At 37.6% G+C, this 12,710-nt stretch overlaps 1 protein-coding gene across 1 annotated transcript in view; it reads right to left on the bottom strand.

The window, feature by feature from the left end:
- The window catches only part of DNAH6 (dynein axonemal heavy chain 6), a 173,458-nt gene extending 161,285 nt beyond the window's left edge, over positions 1 to 12,173 (bottom strand). The window contains exons 1-3 of the mRNA XM_081797290.1: positions 11,477 to 12,173; positions 10,058 to 10,290; positions 1,003 to 1,173 (exon numbers count right to left, since the gene is read on the bottom strand). Of these exons, the coding sequence (XP_081653416.1) occupies positions 1,003 to 1,173; positions 10,058 to 10,282 (396 nt within the window). The 5' untranslated portion in view covers positions 10,283 to 10,290; positions 11,477 to 12,173. The remainder of the gene's footprint in view (positions 1 to 1,002; positions 1,174 to 10,057; positions 10,291 to 11,476) is intronic.
- Positions 12,174 to 12,710: the final 537 nt, after the last annotated feature.

The raw sequence follows: 12,710 nt of genomic DNA, 5'->3' as shown, positions 1-12,710 counted from the left end.
ATTTCATACAATTGAGCATGTAATATTCTTTGAGGGTGATCTCACCCACACCCACAGTGAGCCTCTTTCCAGCCAGCTTCTCAAACCCACCGCTCTCCCACCTGATTTGCCTTATTAACTTTCCATTCATTCCGCCCAGCCTAGTGCCAGTCCCTACAGTGGCGTTTCCTCCACTGACCCTTCCCCTCACCACCAGGTGCAAGCATTCCCTTCTGTTCAGTTCGCCACAGTTTTGTACCTTAAGTGACCAACGGAGAGCTCTGATTGCACCCCACTGAGTTTGAGACTCACTTGTCCATCTACCCACCATCAAATTCTGCAGTCTTCAAGAATGGAACCTGTCTTCATCTCTTCCTCTCTAGTACTCTAGCCCAAAGCCTGAAAGACACTAGCACTGAAATGTTTAACAGGTCTCGAAGGATCCTCTCAGTAAAAAGCTCAGAGAATTCTCAGCTCTACTGGCATTTTTATTGTGAGTGTGTCCACATTTTCTCCCACTTCTACTTCTCTGTCTAATTATCTACAGGTATTTATAGAAAGCCATACTCTGGTGATTTCTCCCCAGAGCTACTGTTCACGTATTCCTTTCAAGGCAACTTCCCACTCTACAGCTCACCAATTACAGAAGTTGTTTTCCTAGCTGGTTTAGTTTCTATTTTACTGCCCTTCACCAAGGTCTTGAAAGACTGTCATTCTGGGTAATAATGATGAAAATTTCATAAAAGGTAAAATAAAATTGAAAACACTATTATGTCTTCTTTTAATATGCAAGAGAAGATCAGAGGGCACTGAATAGATGCTGTAAGTTTTCCTTTATGATTTTCCTCTACTGCCTAAAATTTCCTGGAATAAGAACTGAGAAGTACAGTATTCCCCAAATACATTGTGTAACCTGATAGAGAAAAATTTTGCAACTATTCTTATGAGTTAATAGCATGTTAGCAATGCTATAGGAAACTAAAATTAAAGTGAAAGACTCAATTAAGTATTTTAATAGTATACCTGTTTTTTCTTCACCACATGAACTTGCTGTTCAGGAAACTGAATAGACACTTTGGCAGAACTTTCCTCTCTTCTTGGAGGTTTTATGATTCCAGAAGTGACTAACTGAAGTCGGTTCCGCTCATATATGTATTCTGGCCTCTTATGATCTTGGTAGACTTTTAGCACTGGCTTTGGGGAATAAAAAGACATATTAATCTTTTTAATATTAACATGAATTTGTCTTATTCTTCACTTTGACTCTATTCCTGTTGGAAATTGATCTCCCTGGACTAATTTCCTATCGAAGTCACAATCAGTATGGTAGTTATCATCATGGACTGGCCATGGTCCATCACTAGACTAAGACTTTTCTATTCGGTTTCTATTAATTCTGTCCCTTAATTGCCAGTGCATACTTCTAGGAGTAAGGTTCTGACAGAAAAGGCTCAGAAGCATGAAATCACATATCCAGTAATTGTGCATTACAAACCCCTACCACTCATTACAACAGTTATTGTGGGAAGGACTGTACAATCCTCACACTCTACCTGAAAGTCATTAATCAATTCCCATAGCCATAACTGATTGAAGAGCCAGAAGAAATTGTGGCAAAAATAAATAAACAAACAAACAAACAAATAAATAAATAAATAGAAATTGTGGCATTATATTAGGCTGATCAAATTTCAGATTAAGGCAATAAAATCCAGCATTCAACATGATACACTAATGCAAGGAATTCACCATAATGGCTTTAAGTTTCTAAGCATTATGATTTTAGCATGATAGCTAATCTCTTACAACTGGAGTGAGAAAAAAAAGCTTGGAAATAAGCACAGGAATCAGCTGTTAAGCTTTCAAGTGTGTGTAAATTACATTTGGTTTTGGCTAAAAATCCCTCTTGAGCCACTCACTGAAGAAAGGAAAAACACATAGATGGGGGTGGGAGGATCTCAGCTATATAACAGTGTGGAAAAGGAATACAAACCAGAATCACAAGGTAAGAAGGGGGAGAAAAGCTTCTGCACAGCAAATGAAACCAACAACAAAATGAGAAGGCAATCTACCAAGTGGCAGAAAGTATTTGCAAATCATATAGTGATAGGGGGTTAAGACCCAAAATATATAGAGAACCCATACAACTCAATAGCAAAAACAAAATAATCCAATTAAAAAATGGGCAGAGGATCTGTATAGACATTTTTTCCAAACAAGATGTACAGATGGCCAGCAAGTATATGAAAAAGATGCTCAACATCACTAATCATCAGAGAAATGCAAATCAAAACCATAATGAGATACCACCTTACACCTGTCAGAATGGCTATTATCAAAAAGACAACAAGTGTTTGTGAGAATGTGGAGAAAGGGGAACCCCCATCAATATTTGATAACACAATTTATATCTTTTTATCTTATGTATTCACAACGAAGTATTGCAGCTGTATTTTTACTACTTTTGTCTTTTAACCTTTAACTAGTTTTATAAATAAATGATTAATCCACCACCTTCACATCAGATTATCCTGAATTTTACTATATATTCACCTTTACCAGTGAGATTTATACTTTCATGTTTTCCTGTTACTAATTAGAGTGCCTTTTCATTTCAGCTTCAAGAAGTCCCTTACAGGGGCGCCTGGGTGGCTCAGTTGGTTAAGTGTCTGTCTTTGGCTCAGGTCATGATCCCAGGGTCCTGGGATTGAGCCCCGCATCGGGCTCCCTGCTCAGTGGGAAGCCTGCTTCTCCCTCTCCCACTTCCCCTGCTTGTGTTCCCTCTCTCGCTGTGTCTCTGTCAAATAAATAAATAAAATCTTTAAGAAAAAAAAAAGTCCCTTACAATTTACTTTTTAATAACAAAGCAACAAGCAAATATGTATATATAGAAAGAGAAAGAAAGCAAATATGGTAAAATACTAACAATTTTTTAATCTAGGTAGATGGTATATAAGTATTCATTTTACTATTATATCAACTTTTCTGTATATTTGAAACTCTTTATAGTAAAATGTTGGGAGAAATTGATTTTTTCAAATAAACTGGCAAAAATACAAAAAATTAGATAGATTCATATAAACCATAATAGTGATCATCTCCAAGCAAGGAGAGAGGGCACTGAGACTAAAATGGGGTACAAAAGGTATCTGAAATGTATTTGTAACATTCCTTTAAAAATAGATATTAGGGCACCTGGGTGGCTCAGTTGGTTAAGCGACTGCCTTCGGCTCAGGTCATGATCCTGGAATCCCTGGATCGAGTCCCGCATCGGGCTCCCTGCTCAGCAGGGAGCCTGCTTCTGCCTCTGACCCTCCCCCCTCTCATGTGCGCTCTCTCTCTCATTCTCTCTGTCTCAAATAAATTAAAAAAAAAAGATATTAAATCAAACTAAGCAAAATTCAATATTATTAACTTGGGATACATATACTTGTCTACTATACTTCTCTTTATATCTTTTTGTATATTTGAAATTTTCATAATAATAGAAACAGAGGATAACTTCTTAATATAACTATTTAGCAAAATCAGCAGCAAACCTCAATCACCCTAAATAGTAAAAACCTAAAGCCATTATGAAAATCAAGAACAAGATCGCTATTTTCACTACCAACTTCATTTTTCAATTCTCAAATGGAAGCATCTAGAACAGGGGTCAGTAAACTTTTTCTGTAAAGGATCAGACAGTAAATATGTTAGGTTTTGTGGGCCAGATGGTCTCTGTCAGAACTACTCTACCATTGCAGCACCAAAGCAGCCTTAGACGATACGAAAATAAATGGATATCACTGTGATCCAATAAAACATTATTTACAAAAACAGGTTATAGGACTGGACTTGACCCATGGGCCATAGTGACTCCTACTCTAAAAAATAAAGTAACTGGTGTAAACACTAGGAAAGAAAGGCAAAATTATCTATCAATGATATTTATTATGTACATTAAAAATAAAAGCCTAACTACTGAAGTAACTATAAGGATTTAAAAGAATATTGCTGAGGTTTCTGGTTACAAAGTAAACAGACAAAATCCATTTGCTTTTCTCTGTATTAAAAATAAACAGAAACTGGATCACAATAAAAAACTGAGGTTGAAATATTTAAGAATTTAACAAGAAAAACACAGGACCTTATTATAGCAAACTATAAAATCTCACAGAGAATGAAAAACAAAACCTGCAAAAGTATAAGGAAATGCCAAATGCTAATTGTGGGAAAAATTACATGCTCATCTCCATATATGTCAAAAAGGCATTTGATAAAATTAAACTATTTTTGATAAAAATCTATTTGATTTTGTTAAAGCTTGTTTGTTTGTTTATGTAATCTCCACACCCAACGCAGAGCTTGAACTAACGAGCCCTAGATCAAGAGTCGCAAGCTCTTCTGACTGAGCCAGCTAGGTGCCCCTATTTATGATTTTTTAAATAAAATCTATTTTTGATAAAAACATTAATCAAGAAAGGATAGATATTTCCTTAAAAATCTCAATGGTTAATATCATGCTTAAAGGGGGAACACTTAGAAATATTCCTACTAATCGCAGGAGAAAGACAAAAAATGTCTACTGTCCTCACTGTCATTTCTAATATTCTACAGGTATTAGCCAATGCAATAGTCCAAAGACACAGTATGAATATAAAACTCGGAAAGAAGGTAGCAAAAGTGTCATTATTATCAGATGATTTTATTGTTTGCCTGAAGCACCTGAGAGAATAAACAGAACACCTAGCACAAAATTAGCATCCAGAAATAAAACCTGTTCATAAGCTTAATAAGAAATAAGTAAAAGTCATATGAAGAAGACTTTAAAACACTCATGATGGTCATGGAAGAAAAAGCAAACAAATAAAATTCTATTTTGTTCTTGACTTGGAAAATTAATTATAATAAAAGTCAATTTTAAGTTAATCTATAAATTTAACATGATCCTGACAGGATGTCTTGGAGATTAGACAATCTGACCCTAAATTTAATACATAAAAATTATTAAAAAGAATAGCCACAAAAGTTCTGGGGGGAAAAAAGAGTGATCAATGAAGACCAGCCCTGCCAGATATTAAAATGTTATAAAACTACAATAATTAAAACTGTGTATTCTGGACACATGAATAGGAAAGCAGATCAATGAATCAGAATAGAAAGTCCAGTAATGGATCCCAAAATCTAAAAGGGAACTGAGCCTACAATAAAGGTGATAATTTTAGGAAAATAATATTATTCAATAAATGATAATGAAATAACTGGGTAGTTGTTAGGAAAAAAGTTGGATCCTCTCATTCATTACAATGGGAAAAATTATGACTAGATCAAAGATTTAAATGTAAAATAACAAAAATAATAAAAATAATCTTAAAGTAATTTTTAAAGAAATGTATCCATGACATCACTAGATAATTTTATCTCTACAATCTTGCTAAATGTAGGGCCTAAGTATTCCATAAAACTCAGAAGACATAAATTACTTAACTGCATAAAAATTAGGAATTAAAACAAAACTTGAAACTTTTATCATGCTTATCACAGATAAAGGGCTTATTTCCTAATATATGAAGAGCTCATGCAAATCAATAAGAAAACTACCAACTACCCAATTAGAAAGTAAGACATGAGATTCATACAGTTCACAGATAGAAAAACAATAACTCCTGAACATATGAAAAGATGTTCAACCTTATTCAAAAAAGAAATTTAAATTAAAACTACTCTGAGATAGCATTTTTCTTCTATTACTGAAGCAACATTTACTAACCAAAATTACAAATGAACATATGTTTTGAGTTGGCAATTCCATCTCTAGGAAGTCTGCCTACAGATAGCAGCTCACATGTATAAGATATGTCCAAGATTATTCACTGTAACACTGTTGTCATAAAAATACTATTTTAAAAACCTAACCTATAAATTTGGGGCTTGCTAAATAAATTATGGCACATTCATCTGTGATAGGATATTATGAGCTATAAAGAAAATTGATATAAAAAAACTTCTTGAACTGATATAAAATGATCTCCAAGCTACGTATTAAATGAAGAAAGCAAAGGGCAGGAAAGTTTGTTTAGTACGGTAGTTTTAGGCTTATAAAATTGTAATACATCTCTGAAAGCATACACAGCACTCTTATCGTTGGACTGGTTGCCTCTAGAGAAGGAAGCTGGATGGATGAGGGACGGTGGGAGGAAATAGACTTTAACTGTGCAACTTCTGTACATTTTAAAATGAATTACTTAACTAAGAAGGACAAATGTTAAAGTTTATGTGGAAGGATAACTATCTAAAACAGAGGATATATAAAAAATAAGAATAGTGAGGAAGCAGTTGTCTTCTACTTATCAAAACAAAGCTACAAAGCCAATGTCACCAAAACAATGTGGTTAGATCAGTAGAGAAAAGAATCAAGAATCTGTAATAAGGTCTCACCATATATGAGAATTTTATACATGATAAAGGTGGTGTTTTAATTTAGGGGTGAAAAACATGGTGCTAGCAAAACATTTTGAAGAAAATGTAGTCCCTTTCCTCACATCAGATCTAAAAGTTCACATGAACGAAAGCTTTAAATGTAAAGTACGAAAATAAAGAAGAGTAAAATGGAAGAAAATGTGGGGAAATGCTGTCAACAGAATGAGTATAAAATGGTGGTCAACGGAGAGAAGACAAAAGTCCAATACAAAGAGAACGCTGCAATCTGGTAAGAACAGGATCCATTACCACTAATCACATGGGAGATGATTAGCAGCAGCCTGTGTGAGCATGCAGTTTCAGCCTTCCCAATCAGGCAGTAAAAGGCTGGAAGATATTACAGGAAGACCTAGGAAAGGGTGAAAGTGAAATTTAATTTAGGCAACACATAGGCACTGGTTTGAGAAACTGGTCCCCAAGTAAAATGTGTCTGAATCAAATAAAATTACATAGATATATTTTTTTTCTCTCCAACCCAACAATACCAATCATGGAACTCTATCCCACAAGAATATAAGCACCAGTCAGGATGGATAATACAATGATTTTGCTGCACCACTGTAAATATTTGTAAAACAAATGTGCCAGAAGAGAATGATTTAATAAATTATGGAATATTTGTGCAATGTGATACCTTAATGGGATAGGCAACCATTAAAAAAATGTTACAGAAATATCATCTGAAGGACCTCTGGGTGGCTCAGTCAGTTAGGCCTCTGATTCTTGATTTCCGCTCAGGTCATGATCTCAGGGTCATGAGATTGAGCCTGGTGTCAGGTTCCAGGGTGGGTGTGGTGGGCTGGGTATGGAGCCTGCTTGGGATTCTCTCTCTCCCTGTCTCTCTCCAGCCTATCGCTCCCCCCCCCAAAACACACACTCACACTCTCTCTCTCTCTCTAAAAAAAGAAAGAAAGAAATATCATCTGACCTTGAGGAAGTCCTATAATGTATATTTAGATGTAAAAAGCAACATGTAGAGTACTATATTTATATTTATAATATGTTTTAAGACAAATGTCCATAAGTCTAAATATGTATTTCGTGTGTGTTTATCCATTTGTATAAAACTGAGTGTGGAGAAAGGCAAGAAGGGATATACACTAGATTGTTGTTGAGCTTAGATACCATAGACAAGGGGCTCGGAGATGGGAGAATGTGAAGGAAAAAATGTAAAAGAAAAAGAACAGAAGAGGGAAAGGGGGTGGGAGGGAGGAAGGGAAAGAAAGGAGGAATAAGGGGGGAGGGGTAGGAAGAGGGAAGAGGAAAATGAAGGGGATGGAAAGAGAGAAGGGGTAGCAATCACAAAAAGAACATACCGTAGTATTAATACTATATAAACAAATCAAACTACAGATACCCATACACGTGAAATCAGTCACTTGAATACAAAGCTACTTTCTCTCTGCATGATGGAAATTCAGGTAGTTTTCACTTTATTCCTTACTATTTTTAATACTGTATGAACTACCATATTCATGGATTAGTTATATTGCTCTAGTCATCTTTTCATACCTAACAACAGCCCCAAACCTAGTGGCTTAAAAAACACTTCCACTACAATTTAGGCAGAACTCAGTGGGGACAGCTTGCCTCTGCTCTATTAAGGCATCAGCTGAGACAGCTCAAAGGCTGGGGACTGGAATCAGCCGATGGCTTGTCCATTCACATGTGTGGCAGGTGATATGGGCTATAGTCTGGGACTTGTTCAGATGACATCTCCTTAAGGAGACCTTTGTAGTCACACAAGCTAATGTAGTCTGCCATCTGTTTCCAACACATTCCCTGTATTATTTTCTTAATAACACCTATCATTACATGACATTGTTCAGTCTATTTATTTAGGGTTACTAGAATGTCAACAGGAATCTTGTCTGCTTTGTTCACTGCTATATTCCCAGAGCACGGTCCAAAGCCTGGTGCATAGTGGGGACATGATAAACATTCAATATATACAATTAATTGCACTGAAGACAAACAGAACAAATTTAATCATAAAGGGGTTACACTTTTGCCAAGTGAAGGTAAATATGTTACAGAGAAATAAATGTAAAAGCTTTCATACTAAGTCCATGGGAGAAAAATGGTAGGTAGGCCCTGATGCCCCACACATGCAGTAGAGGCACAGGGAATGAACTCCCTAGAAGAGACAGCAGGGGTCAGTGCCATAAAGCAACCTAAAAATAAAAACAACAGATCAGAACTATGGATGCTCAAGATTGTTTTCCTTCAAAATGAATAAGTACTGAAGTTTGAAAAACAATGGGATAAGGGTTAATACTCATAATATATATATATATTTAAAACTCATAAACTGATAGGGAAAAAGGTTAACAATCTGATTTTTTAAAGTTTTTAAGCAATCTCTACACCCAACGCAGGCCTGAACTCCCAACCCCGAGATCAAGAGTGGCATGCTCCACCCACTGAGCCAGCCAGGTGCCCCAACAATCTAATGTTAAAGTGGGCAAAGGTTATGAACAGAATCCACAATACAGTAATATGCCAATGAATGAATGAAAATACACTTCACTAATAAGATGCAAATTGCAACAATGTGATGCCATTTTAACCTGTCAGTCTAGCAAAAAGAAAAGAACTGAGGGTCAGGTTTGGCGAAGATGTGGGCAAATGGGCCCTCTTCTACATTATAGGTAGAAACTGGTTAAACCTCAACAGCAATTGAGCAATATTTTCAAAATTAGAAGTGTACCGAAGTCTATGACCTATAAAATGACACTTCCAGGAATCCATCTTTATATGTACAAAAGCAAGCCCATCCCATGCAGCATTATCTGTAATCACAAAATAAAAACAGTAACAAAACAAATAGCAAATAAGCTGAATTCCCATCAATAGGACACCAGTTAATAGGTTACCCATGCAACAAAATACGGTGGTGCTGTTAGAAAAGGTAGCTTGTTAAGCAGGGATTGGAAAAACTTCTGTATGTTTATTTCACTTTGAAAATCAGTATGTATTCCATAATCTTATTTTAAAGTTATATATGTTTATACACACACACTTGAATAAACATATAAACAGCCTAAAGGGCAACTGCTAACAGCAGTAAGTAATGTCCCAGGGTGGGAGCGATAACCTTCACTTTTTACTTTACGCATGTTCACTGCTCCTTTCCATGGATTTAGAATTATCCAAGGGCACAAATGGATTCTTAAAATTAAGTATTTTCAGACATGCACAAAAATTTTTAGGATACTAGGCATTTACTTTGAAAGTAATAAATTGAAATAACTATATGTATGTAACATATATATTACTCTTCTTGAAGGTACAAGTATTAAATGGTACCCTAATATCTTAAAGAGCCTTACAACTTACATAATTAAGTATATATATTGTACATAATCCTAAAGAGGATTTATCTGCTAGAAAACTTTGTTCACAACTGTATCCCCCCCATCTTGAACAGTGCCTAAAACTCAGTATTTTTTTTTAAATAAATGTTCCCAGTGTTTACAGCTTCACAAACAAGTCTTAACTTCTAGGCTTTCATTCCTTCTTTGTTAATTAAGAGTCTGGAAATGACCATCCCCCATAGGAATTTTTCAAGCTCCTGTCTAGCCAAAATTGGCTAAATGCTGGATTTTGAACTTACCAGAGGCTCTAGTTTTATAGGCTGCTGTCGTTTTCTTGTTCTCTCTTGAGCTTTTGTAGTGTGCCTGAATGTCAGGAACTGTGTGTCAGATTCATTTTCGGTGGGTACTACAAAACTCAGTCTTCCCTTTGCTGTTATACTGTTCAGTCTTGCAAGGGCAGGGTTTTCCACCTGCTCTTCAATATTTTTCAGTTTGACATCCTTCTCTGAGGTGTGAAAAGCCATTCTCACTCCTGGAAAGAGGAGGGTCAGCAAAAGAAAAATGAAAAGTAGAGCAAAAGAACTGGGGAAGTGGGACCAGTGTAAGGGATTTAAGAACTAGGGAGTGCTGAATTTGCTCAGCCCTAAGGAAAACCCACAAAGTTACTCATTTCTTCCAGACTAAGGACCTGAATCAGAGAAGTGAAAATGCCTGGCCTTCAAGTAGCTGGGGTGGGATCCAGGAATTTGCATTTCTAACAAGTTCTTAGATGCTGCAGATGCCACTGATTTGGGGACCATACTGGTCTAGATTTGGAAGGATAAAAAGAATTGCAATTAGTATTGAGATCAATGTTTTTCATGCGTGAGTATGCAAAATATCTCCAGGGGAGCTTGTTCAAAACACAGGTAATTTTAATGCAGGCAATCTGAGAAATACAGCCTAGGTACTCCAAAACCAAAAACCAAAACAAGAAACAATCAAAGGGAAAAATAGGAGTTGAGGACCAAATCCTAAAACACTGCTCCTGGAGCTTTCATACGCATGAGGAAATTGTTAAAATGCACACTCTGATTCATAACACTAGAACTACGAGCCTCTAGCAGTGGTCTTGCATCCTCACCACCACTCCCACTCCCACCCCTCCAGATGGGTGGAGATACTTCCCTTCAAAATAGTACCATAGCACATACGGTCTTGAAACAGGTGTCAGCAGGCCTAGGTTTTAGTCTAGATCTGTGTTGACCCATCAGAATCTCCTATGCAATTTTAATTTTTCAAGTAGCCATATTAAAAAACCCAAAAAAGGAACAGGTGAAATAAATTTTTAATAATGTGCTTTATTTAATGTATCTAAAATATTCTCATTTCAACATGTAATCAATACAAAACTTATTAATGTTTTATTTCATTGTTACTACATTTTCGACTTCACATTTAGAGCAGATCTCAAGTCAGACTCGCCGCTAGTGGCTACCATATTGAGTAGCGCAGCCTAGATCTGATCACTCCGTGAGAGATCTTGGACCAGTCTCCTGATACCTCCATTCCTCACTTTCCACCCCTCTAAAATGATAGGTAGCTAGTAAATGGCCACTGAATGCTCTTCCACTGACTTTCTCTGCTTCTCTGAGCCTTATCCTCACGTGCTCCGAAAGCCAAGCTGACTCCCTGGCCTAGAAGTCGGAGCCCAGCCCCACATATTCCGCAGGACTCACCAAGTCAGCCTAGGGCAGCCACAGCCGCCGCTGTCGAGGGGCTCCAGAGACAGCAACACCAGGTCTGGTAGTAGAAAGTCGACTGTAGTCCGGAATGTTTGCTGTTGCCTAGCAACCACCCGTCCTCTACAGACGTGCAATGCGCCTGTGCGCGACCTGTCGCTACGGCAACGCCTCAGCCAACCGCAGCTCTGAGTCCCTGAGCCCGCCGGCCAATTGAACCAATCAATGCCTCCGAAACATTTCTATGCCGCTGGTTGGTGGAGAACACCCACTCGACCTGCGTGGTCGCTCCTCGGCGCTGACAACTGGCTACTGCTTAGGCCGGTAGGCAAGGCGGTTGAAGGAGGTGGCCAGGTGTGTTTACTCCCTCCCTTCTCCTGTGGTAATCTTTTCTGTTTCCCTTCATAAGGCCTGAGACTGACTTGATGGTTCCTGTAATCTAACTTTCTCTAGTTAGAAGAGTCAAAAATCTCGGGAGAGGTAGGTGCCTTGTATAGAGTCCCGCTCTCTAAAGGAGCTGGGGAGCGACCATCCAGCATCTCTGTCCCACCCACCAGCCTCCTCCCGGGAGTAAGGAGGGAATGTGGGCTGTTCTTCCCCTCAAACTACACCGTGTCCTTTCAACTAATGTTCTTTTCCACCTGGAAGGTAACCTAGTGTCAGGCACAGCATGAGCCCATATTACTTGGTCCCGCGCTCTACTTACCAAAGCGGACTCTGGATCTTGTTCTGGCATTTTGGCCCACCTAATTAAGTCTCCGAACGATTGCTGCTAATACTTTGTGGAAGCGACCCCACCGAAGCCCGATCCAGGTTGCTTACTGAAGATGTCATCCCAGTTAATGATCAGGAGAAGCAGCCCTTTCACCTGCCTGAAGGAAATGTTAACACCAAATGGCAGAGTCCTGGTTTTCAACCTCCCCTCCAAAATGACATAATCACCGCTGGAACTCATCGTCTTCTTTTGTGCTTTTTGGTCCCTCTTTTTTTTTTTTTTTTTTTTTTAACCTTGATATTTGTTTCTTGCCTTGAATGCCAAACCCTATATGAAGTGCTTGACCTATCATACAACCTGCATTTTCTCAATCTTAACATATTCAGGTAGGTATTTTACATGCTAGATAGGACACCACCTACAGGGTAGAGAATCACCTATCAATAGAGCTGGGATGGAGATTACAGATCACCTAATACAGCTCCTCCATTTGATTAATAAGAGAACTGAGACCCA

The sequence above is a fragment of the Leptonychotes weddellii genome, chromosome 10, assembly GCF_054177405.1.
Source record: "Leptonychotes weddellii isolate Sample4059 chromosome 10, ASM5417740v2, whole genome shotgun sequence".
In the NCBI taxonomy this organism is placed as follows: Eukaryota; Metazoa; Chordata; class Mammalia; order Carnivora; family Phocidae; genus Leptonychotes; species Leptonychotes weddellii.
This window is presented reverse-complemented; position numbering and strand designations above follow the sequence as displayed.